The 12,018-nt window shown below is 38.6% G+C and overlaps 1 protein-coding gene across 1 annotated transcript in view; it reads left to right on the top strand.

Annotated features, from left to right (window-relative positions):
- Nucleotides 1-12,018, top strand: part of LOC121948703 (ephrin type-A receptor 6-like) — a 215,899-nt gene that overhangs the window by 172,289 nt on the left and 31,592 nt on the right. Inside the window, exons 7-8 of the mRNA XM_042494107.2 lie at nt 801-963; nt 4,872-4,980. Of these exons, the coding sequence (XP_042350041.1) occupies nt 801-963; nt 4,872-4,980 (272 nt within the window). The remainder of the gene's footprint in view (nt 1-800; nt 964-4,871; nt 4,981-12,018) is intronic.

Genomic DNA, 12,018 nt, shown 5'->3' with positions numbered 1-12,018 from the left:
AATGTAAAATTGTACTGCTCTTAATTATTGTTGGATAGAAATAGTATATTTGGTTGTAGATTTATGGTTTTGATATTGGTCATCAGTTAAAGTGTGGCTTTCTCAGTTTAATTGTTTTTCTTGAAAATTCATGTAAGTGCAAACACAAAATTTTGGTTGAGTGCCCATGTCACAAAAAGTTTTTGGGGGGTTTGGGGTTTTGGGGGGGGGTTTTTTTAGATGCAAGCACAATTTTAAGGCTGCACAGCAATTTCTGGAATTCTTAGAAATAAGAATGGAGTTTGGATCAGCTTCTATAATAGCCAACCTCATCAGCTCCTCTCATCTCATCAAAAAATGGTCCAAGCCATTTCTCCTAAGAGTAAAATTTGCTTCCCCCGCCTGCAGTTTAAGGGTCCCAAGGCATAAACACAGTCTATAGTACCCATCATATTATTATAAAGAGCTCCGAATATGTTTCTAAGGACAAATGACAACCCTTTTAAAGCTGAATAGACAATTCATTTATGCTCTCTCTGCAAAATTATGTGCACAACATTATTTTAAGACTGTGAATTCCATGCAGTACATTTGTAGTAAAAAAAGTCTATGTTTTTGTTCACTTAAGTGATAAAGTTTGAAGGCGGTGCTTGTCACTATTTATGCAATCAGCAGCAGTCTGAGTGAAAGCGACAGTAATCACACACATTATGTGGTTTTAAAATGAGGTAAATCTGGCCGTCAGTCATGAGATAATTTTTGGACAAAACCTGTTCTTAATCGCTAAGATTATTTTGATCATCTTCCACTCTCTCCCACAGGAACACGAGCAGCTGAGCTACTCGTCGACGCGTACCAAGGCTCCCAGTGTGATCATCTCAGGTTTAAAACCAGCCACCTGGTACGTCTTCTGCGTACGCACCCGCACGCCAGCTGGATACAGTTCCTACACCCCTAAATATGAATACAAAACTACAGGGGACTGTAAGTACCTGAGACCATTTACAGAGTTTGGAATACATCTGTCTTTGTGTTTTTGCATTTTGTACTTTTCACAGTAAAATGTTTAGAAATCCTTTAAAGCGTTTTGCTCAATCCCGTCAACGACTAGAATAAAGTTAGGACGTTTGGTCTGGGGTTCAGATCATGATTGGCATTAGGTTTATGTTAGGTTATGGTGGAAAAGAGCAGTTTTTCTTGATGGATGTTAAGATGAGGTATGCAGGAATCGTGTAAATTAATGGCAGAAAACAAAACATCTCACTCTGAGTGTCAGGTTGGCTTGATGCAGGTTGAAAAGGTCAGCTTTCTATCATGAGTTTACACTGAACAGACACCAGCTGTCTCAAAAACAATCAGAATCAGTACTGGCTGTATCTAGGCCAGTTAGGACCTTTTCTTTTGGATAAAAATAACAACTTATGCCAGGAAGTCAACGCAATTGCCAGAATAAAAAGAGATATTGTATGTTTCTCCAGACAACATTCAACAGCGTTGTGGTTGATGTGTAGTTATTTTCAGGAGCAAATACTATTTGGTAATGGTTAGGAAAAGATCATGTTTTGGCTTAAAATGCCCAGTTTTGGTGACACAGTCAAGGCTAGAAACACCTTAGTAAGAAGTAACTGGTTTTGTTGTTTGTTGGTTGACAGTGGTCTGCAGCCTGGCAGCCATCTCGCCTTGGTGTCACATTATCCCCCATCCCCTCCACCTCTACATGACACCCTCAGCTTATTTACATGTAATCTGACCTGTGTCACTTCAGAAATGTTGATTTGGTACGTATGAAATGTACAAATGTAACATATCTGTGGTTTGTAGAGGGTACATTGTCAACTTTTTCTTGTGGTGCCTGTCTGGAGAAGCAGCAGCAGTTCAGGGTTAGATGAAGTTCATGTATCGTAGCCTGGAGCAGTGCTCAGGGCAGCCTGCACCGAGGGCACAACAGCAAATAATAAGCCTGGATATGAGCCCACCAACAGGAGCATCCACAGTAGGATTCCAACTAGCAACCCAGGAAGGAAATATTTAATTTACAGTCACACAATCACAAACACTATATTACCACACTGTCTAAATCCCAGCAGCAGATTCATTTGCACTCTTAAAACTAACACATCATTTACATTAAGGCTGATCATTTTCCAACCCATACAATGGTCATTCTAAATGATGTTCTTGCTGTCAACTTTATTTGACAGTAGAGCTTTGACCAGCCCCCAAAAAATGCAGCCTGACCACCTTCCATGCACTCGCAAAGTTTCTTTCTAAGCCCAACCCGAATCCAAACCACAGCAGCAGTTTTGGGCCCAAGTACATTAAAAAAAAAAAAAAGAATTTCCACTGCATTTTTTAAAAAAATGTATACATTTATTACAATCTTAAGTCAACCAAAGTATTTTCAGTGAAATAACAGACACTTGTGGCATGGTTTAGAGCTGGCAAAAACTGGATCATTTATAGATTCAGGGCGTTGTTAAGTATAGTATATTAAGTACCATTTGATTCACTGAAGCTTAGCAGTTGTTAATTCACATAGAAATAGAACGCTCTAACACTGGGGGAAATTACGGCCTGACCCGGTCATAATATAGTTTAGAATTGCACATATTAGTGTCAAAAAGGCATAAAAACTGATGTCTCAGACAGTATAATTGGTGTTTGGCAGTAATGAGAAATATTTGTGATGGCCTTAAACATGAGGAAATATCACTGTTTGAATAATTTGAAAGTCACATGCTATTTTAGACCTGGTCCTTTTAATGCAACACATGTATTAAAGCACTGTAAAAATTAATAGTTTTTCACAATGTTAAATTTTAAGTGCCATGCCGTTGTTTTGGCGAGCGACATTCTGCAGTCCTATCAGGACAAAAAATTTCTCCCCTTTTATACCAAAAAAAGCCTTTTTTCCAAAGTCCTATTTCTTCATAAATGCAAACTTCCTTCAGTTAGTTTCAGTGTTCATGCAGTGTTTGAGCCACCAAAACCCAGTGTTTTTTTAACTGACACATTCCTGCTTTTCCAGCAGCTTTTGTGCCACTAAATATAGGTGTTTTAAGCCAAAACATGATTTTTTTTCCCCATACCCAAGTGGTTGTTGTGCCTTATTCTATCCATGCATTCACCACAGTATGGTTGACAAATGTATTATTTTTTAGTTTACAGAAAAAATATAATGCGAATAAAATTCTGGGGATTGGGTTGTCTAACTGCAAGGGGGGTTATTTTAAAGAAACGAGACCTTAGAGCAATGGTTGTCTGTTTTAGGGAATAACAGACTGAGAAATGAGAGAAAGATTTGTATGTCTCTGATTAAAACTGATTTCATTGTTTAATGGCAGGCTAAAATTCACAAGGACTCTGTCTGGTAATCTGTATGTGGCTGCATCGCAGTCAGAACATTTGGCCTCCCTACCGTATGAATTTCATAGATTGGATTCATAAAACCCTCAACCTACTTAAAGGTCAGGATATCCGTTACAATGGCAATCGAGTAATTGAACACAATCAACAAGGGAGACCGACAATACCGCCTTGATGTTTGGCGTATTTTGAATCAATGTTTTTTTTGTGTGTCTGAACAGTAGCTTTATTGCAAGTATACTCATAAAATACAAAGGTCCAGCTGCCCTTTTATGTTGGTTCAGGTATTGTTGCGAGGTGATCTGGCTTCACAGTGGCCCTCTCCCTTCCAAAGCTGCAAAGCTTTTGCTTTATCTGCGGATCAGACGGTGCTTGGCCAAGCCTTTGTATTGCCTGGCCTTTTATCTGAAAGAGAAAGCAGATTTGGCCTCTGTCGCTCTCTCCCCTCCCTGTCAGTCTGTCTGTCCGCCTGTCAGTCACTGTCTCCTGTGCTCCCTCTGTCTGTGTATCTGTCTGTCACTTCCGCCTCTCTTCCTCTCTTGTTTGTCTTTACCTCTCCTCCATCATCCGCTTTCCTCATCCCTCACCTTGCATTCTTCATCCTGTCCTCTGCTGCCCTTCTCTCTCTCTTTCTCTCTCTCTCTCTCTGTCTCTCTCTCTTGCTACACACACACCTCATTACAGCATCATCAGTTCAACACATCTGCTTAGTTAGTGATGTGAAGAGTGTGTGAAGCTGACGTCTGGGAGAATTGTCTCGTGTGATCTGGCCACAGCCACATTCACTCTCCCTCCCTCTGAGTGGTCTATAATTACTTTTATCCAGCCAAACACACATACTCACACACACACATTTCTCAACACCCTGCACACACATCCTTGTCTGTGACTCAACACACCCGCATACTGTATAAACCCACATGAGCTTCACTCTTTGGGCTAGCAACCACACACCCTGATCTCCAATTCATATTCATTAAGCGTGAAATATTATAGAAATAAGTTTGGTAATAGCAATCATCTTTCAATTATCTTGGATTCGTTAGCCTTGTGACAAGACACAGAAAAAGGGAAAATCATGAATATCAAATGGGACCAATTTAACCAAATGATCATGGACTAAATCACAATTTCATGAATGAATAATATTAATTAAACAGCAGCAGGCGTATGAATCATTCCAGTACGAAAGCTGACGGAGGGTTTTTTTGCATTACAAAGACCTGATCAGACATCCCTCTGTAATATCTGCCTATCATGAGAGCATACATGGTCTATGTATGGTGCCCTGGTGGAAAGGAATATTAAAGATGACACTGAATGAGAATTTGTTCTTTCTTCTCGCTTTATCCTGCCTCCAGACTAATTTCCTTCTTTTCTCCCCTCACTGCTTTTATCATCCATACATGCTCTTTACATTGAATTTATCTTTCTTCACTTCACCGTCCTCTGCTTCTTCTTCTTTGCCTTCTTTTCCACATCATTTCCCTTCTTCCTAACCACCCTTTATTTTCTACTACCTTCAGCTTCAGACATTGCTTCTGACCAAGGCCAGGTGTTGGTCATCGTCACAGCAGCAGTTGGTGGCTTTACCCTCCTCGTCATCCTCACCCTCTTCCTCCTGATCACTGGAAGGTAAGAGTGTTTTACCACCCTTGACTGCAAGCAAAGAGGTGTCATTCAGTGTGTTGCTACTTTACTTACTGTGTGGTCTAAGTTTGAAATGATGTGTTGCCTGCATATTACAGGGATAGTTCCGATTTTATAAAATTTGGATTGTGTGAGGTACTCATTCATATTAAGTGTATAACCTACACTAGATGCTGGTCAGCACGCCCCAAGTTTGGAGAAGCAGACAGAAGTAACACCATGGAAGATAAGCAATGTACTGCTGTGGATAGGGGCAGCAGCAAAATGTATTTTAATAAAAAAAAAGAAAAAAGGCCACTTTTGGGGCCACTCATCATATCTGATAGGCTATATTTAGAGTAATTTCACCACTTTACCTGTCCATCTTAATTTTCTAAAAGCCAGTCTACACTGACAGAAACAGTCAATTTACATGCTGAACACAGGAGATGCTGGTCTACTGCTTGTTTGTGTTATGTGTGACTTTGGTGTTTTAAAGAGTTATTTCAGATTCACCAAAATGGCACAATAACACAAGCAATATATCAGTTGAGGCAATGAAAAACAGCTTGAAATGAAAAATGGTAATCTGGTGGCTTTCAGTTCCACTCCTGTAAGGGCTGCTCAATGGAAAAGTAAAGCAGTGAAAATGTTCTCAAAATAGGGCACACTTGCACTGATGAGCCTTTATTAGATGGCTTAAAAATGCTTTGCTGCTGCTGCCAATCACAACAGTACATTGCTTAGCTTCTATGTCAAGCCTGCTTCTCCAAACTGGAGACAAGCAGGGGGCAGCAAATTGCTACATAGCCTAATAATGATTATGGTTTTTATACGCTGTTACATTACTTGTGACGCATCTAGCTCAAACAAGAGAAGCATCTGTAAACATAGGGGTGAAAATAAAGACCTGCATTGACCATTATCTACCGTATGTAGCCAGTGCACTGACTATGAATAAGTACTCCATACATTACACTTCAAAAAGTTTCAACTATCACTTTAAGTTGATAGAGATTTTTTTCCTGATGCAATATGCCAGCATACACAGAGTTTATCCCTAATTAATAATATTTTTTTTCTGCAAAGTCATGTCACAATGTCTGCTGTGAAAAGGGCTAACTTCATTTTCATTTATTTACCTATAGTACTGTATAAGCTTCATATTCCTTGGTGTTCAATGTCTCCTCTAGGGAATTGGCAAAACTTTACATGACAAAGAACTGTAATACTTTTGCTTCAACAACAGTAGTAGTAGTAGTAGTTTATTCTGAACATGTGAAAAAACATTACAAAAAAAAACAATCATAAAGTATTGGACAGACATAAAAAATACATTACAAAAGAAGACATGAAAAAAGTAAACAACACATCATGATTTGAGTCACATATCCAAAAAGGAGTGGGAAGAAGTACTAACATATTTAATCCCACCTTTTATCCATAACTTAATAATAGTCAATTATTTAGCTTCCACATCAATATAAAGCTATACAATAATTAATTCTCTAGACTTCTTCTAATATATTATCTTAATTACCAATAGTCTTTATCTTACAAGATATAAATTAATTCCAAAATATTTATCTTAATGAAAATACAGATTATTATATATAAACCTTATTCAAAAATTTAAAAAATAATTGCTGACATAATAATCTTACCAAAAATAATCTCAGTTTCTTTTTTAATTCTTATCAAATCATGACAGCTATGTTTCACTTAATCAAGATATGTATGTATATATACATATACACATACTAATACAAATATATGCACACAAATACATGCAAACATATATACATATATACACACACAACTAATGGCTACACAAAAAGAATAAATAACAAAATAAATAGAATAGAAATAAAAAATAAACAGTAAACACCCGGTGATAGTCAGACACCCTCTTCTTCCCTATATCTAGTGAAAATCATTTCTTTATACCTCTTCTTAAACTGATTTATGTTTAGACATTCCTTGATGTCAGTTGCTTCTGGACTTTGTGTACCTCTAAAGTGAAGTGGCAACAAAGACAACTTGAGGACCGGTTGGACTGGTCTCTGAGCTGGATCTGTGTGTATCGCCACATTGACGTCGGAAGACTTATTACATTAGTGTGTTTGGAAGTGTTGAGGTTCGTGACTCAAAACAATTCTCATTCTTCACCCCTGTAGCCAAACTAGAATCGCTTTAAGAGCAGCTTGGGTTATTAAATAATCTAATAATGATTATGATAATTATACACCATTACTTATGGCAGTTATACACCCGTTAAGGCCCATCTAGCTCAAACAAGTGTATAAACATAGATCAATTATTTGAGTAGGTAAACACACACACACACACACACACACACACACACACACACAGAGAGAAATATTCTGTGAAGAAACTAAAGGCACAACAAGACTCTGTTTCTGTGTGAGTTAACATGTGAGAAAAATCTAAACTCTATTTCAGAAGTGTGAATTTGAGAAGGTCTGGATACCAAATAATGAGCCATTTCACCCTAAATGGATTAAAAAAATAAATAGAGTTGGTCACAAACACAGATGGAAATATTCAACAACACAAATCCATGAACAGATTCATGTAATACATAGTTTCTTTATATGTCCATAAAAATTTACAGAAACAGGTTTAAAGGTCCCGTGTCATGAAAATGTGTTTATATTAAGTTGTTAAGTTACTACTGCCATTGCTCAAGAGCTAGACCGCCTTCCAGCTTTACAAGCCATTAAAAATTTGATCCAGTTTCTACGTGGCAACTGGAAAACCAGTTGTCGTTGACATACAAATCTGCAAAGCCCCACTCCCTTTACCTTTGCACCAGGTGCATCACTGTTAGAGCAGAGTCAGTTTGATGATCAAGGGTGGCTATGGCAAAAACCAGCCATGAAAGGTGCATTATTCATGGCTGCAGTGCATCCAAAAAATATCACTGAATATTATGGAGCCATTTATAGTACTTTTGCTTTCAAAAGCATTCAATAAACAACACAAGCACTCATATTTAACTCACATACTTTATGTCCAATTATGGCAATGTTGGCTATATAACATAAACTACTATACCATCAACTGATCTCAAACTCTAAAATAGAACCAATAAACCTACAATAACTGATTTTTTGTTTGTTTTTTCTTGGGTTTTTTTGGCCATGAAGGTCGTGGTTTTGAATACAACATTGGCATGCAGTACTATTGCCTTAAGCTGATATAGAAAACCTGTCAGCGAACATTTATGTACACCTTCAGCAGACAACATTATTATTCATTTGGTGTCATGTGACTTGCTTCCTGAGAAATTTAAGTGCAGTTTTATCTCTCCTCAAGCTTTGGTTTGGTCTCTTAACTCCTGAGGAAAATATCAAACCTTTTGGCTGCTAAATGCTCCAGTCACTTAGTGCGTCTGTCTGCTATTTGCTGCTGAGCAGGTAGTATGACGTGGGAGATTTTTAGAGGTTTTTAGCTGAAAACAGCTGCCCCATGCAATTTGAAACAAATGAGAGTGGTAAGAGTAATTTTGCATGTTAACAGAGACACTTGAGGGGCAATCTTTTTTTTCCTTCAGCCTGTATGAAGTACAGTGTGCCAGTTGTCTTAGGCACACTTCACGCATCAGTAGCGAACTCAGACCTTTACGCCTCTGAGGAAGGATTGCACAAAAAACAGGAGAATATATTATTATTATGGTTGATTGCACATTCTGCTGAATTTACCAGAGTTCATGTGAATTGCTGGGGTCAGATTTGCATAAGAAGTCTCAGCCTCTGAGGGCGTGTTTAAATAGTGAGTGCAATTCAAAGCAGTTATGGTGGGAAGAGGAGCTCAAATTAACCTTTATTCTACAGAAATCTAAATGTCAGCAAGAGTGATTATAGATTAAACTGAACTGACTGGTCTATTGTTATAGATTTATCTGCCATTTGATAGAAATTCTGTACACGCCACCATTCTCTGAGGAGATCTAATCAAGCTGAGTAAATGAAAACACCTGTGTGGGTCCACATGGGGCCATTATTTTTCACATTTTACATCTCATAACAGACTGAGACATCTAACTGATATGAAAATTTCTTCTGAATTGGACATTTGACACCTAGAACAGAGCTGGAGTCAACCCAGACGTTTGTCATTAGCAGAGATGTGCCCTGAAAGCTTCTATGGAACTGAAGTTGTTCATGTGCCATTGAGAGCATTGGGTGTTGATATGTAGTAATGCTCTTTCCTACTAACAATTTAGGAATATGGCATCATCAGTTTACAGTAATCAAAGGGAGCTGGTGCACTTGTTATTCATAAGCTGTTGTTTTCAAAAGTCCCAGTCACGCTAAAGTTTTAGAACAGCAAAATTTTGCAGTAAAGACAATTCATCCACTTGCTTGTTTCACTTAAAGTTCAACTTGAGTGAACTGTGATACACAATTTTGCGCTGTTGACCAATAGCAAACTATCATGACAGTGCTGACCTTTGAGGGAGAGTCCAAAATTGTGCAAATATTTTACTGTCTGTGATTCACCATACACTTGTATTGAACTGTCCTCTGTCAGCGTATAACCTGCTCCATGGAAGAAGAATGGCTTGCAGACAGTTTTGAGGCAGTTTTTGTTTTAACGTATAGCATTAAGTAATCTCTATGAGGAGATGACATAGGCAATTGCGTAAGGTATGTACGACATGTTACATTCTTATTTCAACCCAAAACATTTGGTTAGGTTCTTCTTGTTGCCTAAACCTAATCACAATTATTTGACAAGACTAACCACCCGTTACAATGTCTATGTAGGTTCTCAGTCGTCCAGGTCATGGTAATCCGAGGTTTCTTTTAAAGTGGCAACTGGACTTGTTGCAGTTTCTTGAAGACGTTTCCCCCCATTCTAAAAAAAGGCTCCTGAAGAACTGAAGAAGGTGCACTAACTCACACAGAAGTCCTTTAGTGTTGCCGTGATGTGAATGTCAAAGGAATTTTAAGTCATTTTTAAAAAAGGCTGAAAAGAGTCGATTTATAGCAGGGATTTACAGTGTTTTTCTTATTTTCACAATGTGATCCCAGTGTGTGTAGGAGTGTCTGTGTTCCTAGTTTATTTATTAAAAACTGGCACATACACTAAAAGCCAAAGCAAGCCCTTTAGGCTTTTTGCGTTCTAGCACAAGAAGGACCCTTTTTTTTCTCTCTCTTTTACCTGAATCCAGTTACAAGCAGTCGCGGCAGCAGTTGCAGCAGCAGTTGGAGTGTTTTTTGACTTTATCACAATCTGTCATATCTGCGTTCCCTCTGCCCCTGTGTAGGAGGGACTTTCACTTGCTTTCAGCTTTTAAAAAAAAGCTCCAAATGTACTTGAGCTGCCTGAGAAAGATGAGAGCTTTCAGTCACACAGCTCTCATAGACGTAAGGTTGTAGAACACAAGTGAGGATATAAGAGAAGCCGCTGTACGGGAAGTTTTAACACCTGGTTGCCCTCAAAGCTTCCTAGATTTACATCTATGTTTGCATCTGCTAAATTTGAGGATTGGCTGCCTCTGTTAGAGCACAGACAAAGCATAGCTGAAGAGTTTTACTATATGTGAACTCTTTATCCTTGTCAGTCTCTGCAACGTTTTCTTTATATTTTCTTTCATCCCTTATTTCGGTGCCCTCTGCAGCAGAGGAGCGATGTGCATGGTGTGGTGACTGAGCGATGTTAGGGCAAGAGAGGAGTAGTTTGAATTACAGCGATGCTTTGATTAGGGCTCTTGGCAAGGTTGTTTTACAGAGGTGTGTGTGTGTGTATGCGTGGGCGTGTAAAGGGCTTGTGAATATGTACTGTAACAATGCTCAACAGCCCAGAGAGCAGTGGCAGAAGCCAAGGTCTTTGTGTGTAATAACTGTCTTTGTGTGTGTCTGTGTCCATATGTGTGGCCTCTTTTCAACATGAAAGCCAGAGAGACAGAGGGATAGGCGGATAAAGGGGATCAGAGGATAGGACTGGAAAAGACTGATAAAGGCACATGCCACCATTTCTTTAATGAACAGCTTGACCCCATCAGCAGAGGTCAACAGCAGCTTTCCAAATCCCCTTCTTGTCCTCTCTGCCAGTGTTAGCCGCCATGTTATCTGCTCTGTCTATCAGTGTCCGGGATCCCACAGACTTCACTTAGCCCGAGCCCAATCTGGGAACCTGCGGCTCGTAGCCCTCTGACACCTGCTCTAATCTGGCAACCTGGATTATGTTAAATCCTCAAAGAGGAGGAGGCTCACATGTGATCACATGAACCCACACACACTCATACAAGCAAGCGCTTACAAGCACTTTCTCCTCTATGTTGTGGGCATTTTCACTCCTGATTTATTTAATCAAAGTCTGCATTATCACATCACTTAGCCTCATTATTAGGCAATACAACGTTCTCTACCATTGTTTGTTAGATGTTGTTTTGTTGATTAGAACAGTTACTGAGGTGGCAACGTTGTTTCACATCAAATTTGAAATGGAGGAAATGTATTCTTTGAGAAAATCGGAAATCTCTTGCACAAAAGATATGACTGCACATGAGTTTTGGTCTGCACCAAAACAGCTAAAAGGAAAGTGAATACTAGACTTTAAGTAACAAACATGACTCTGCATGAATGCTAATGTTGCTCTGTGTCAGCTGAATGTGTAAATAGACAACTGTTCCCTACATCAACTTAATGAGGTGATAATTTGTCAATTTTATATCTGCAATATTTGGAAGAAAAGATCACAGGGGGACCCACATACACTATAATTTCATCAAATGTTATTTTACACATAGTCTGACACTTTAATCCTTTTAAAATACCTCAAAACATGTAATTTAGTGGCTCATTGAATTTTGAGTAGGGCTGTCGGATGATTATTTTTTTAAAAACACAATAAATTGCAGAATTTCAATAGTTCGCGATTAATCATATTTTTTGATCACATGTTTTCAGTTAAATTATTTTGCATTTCAAAGTAGACCATACTGACTGGTGGAGCAATTCTTACCAGATTGACTTGATTAGGTATCAAATCACAGCAAAACCAGCATGGGAC

The sequence above is a fragment of the Plectropomus leopardus genome, chromosome 10 (assembly GCF_026936395.1).
Source record: "Plectropomus leopardus strain MGB_pleo_1.0 chromosome 10, ASM2693639v1, whole genome shotgun sequence".
Lineage (NCBI taxonomy): Eukaryota > Metazoa > Chordata > Actinopteri > Perciformes > Serranidae > Plectropomus > Plectropomus leopardus.
The sequence above is the reverse complement of the archived record's forward strand: the minus strand, read 5'-3'. Positions and strand labels throughout refer to the sequence as shown.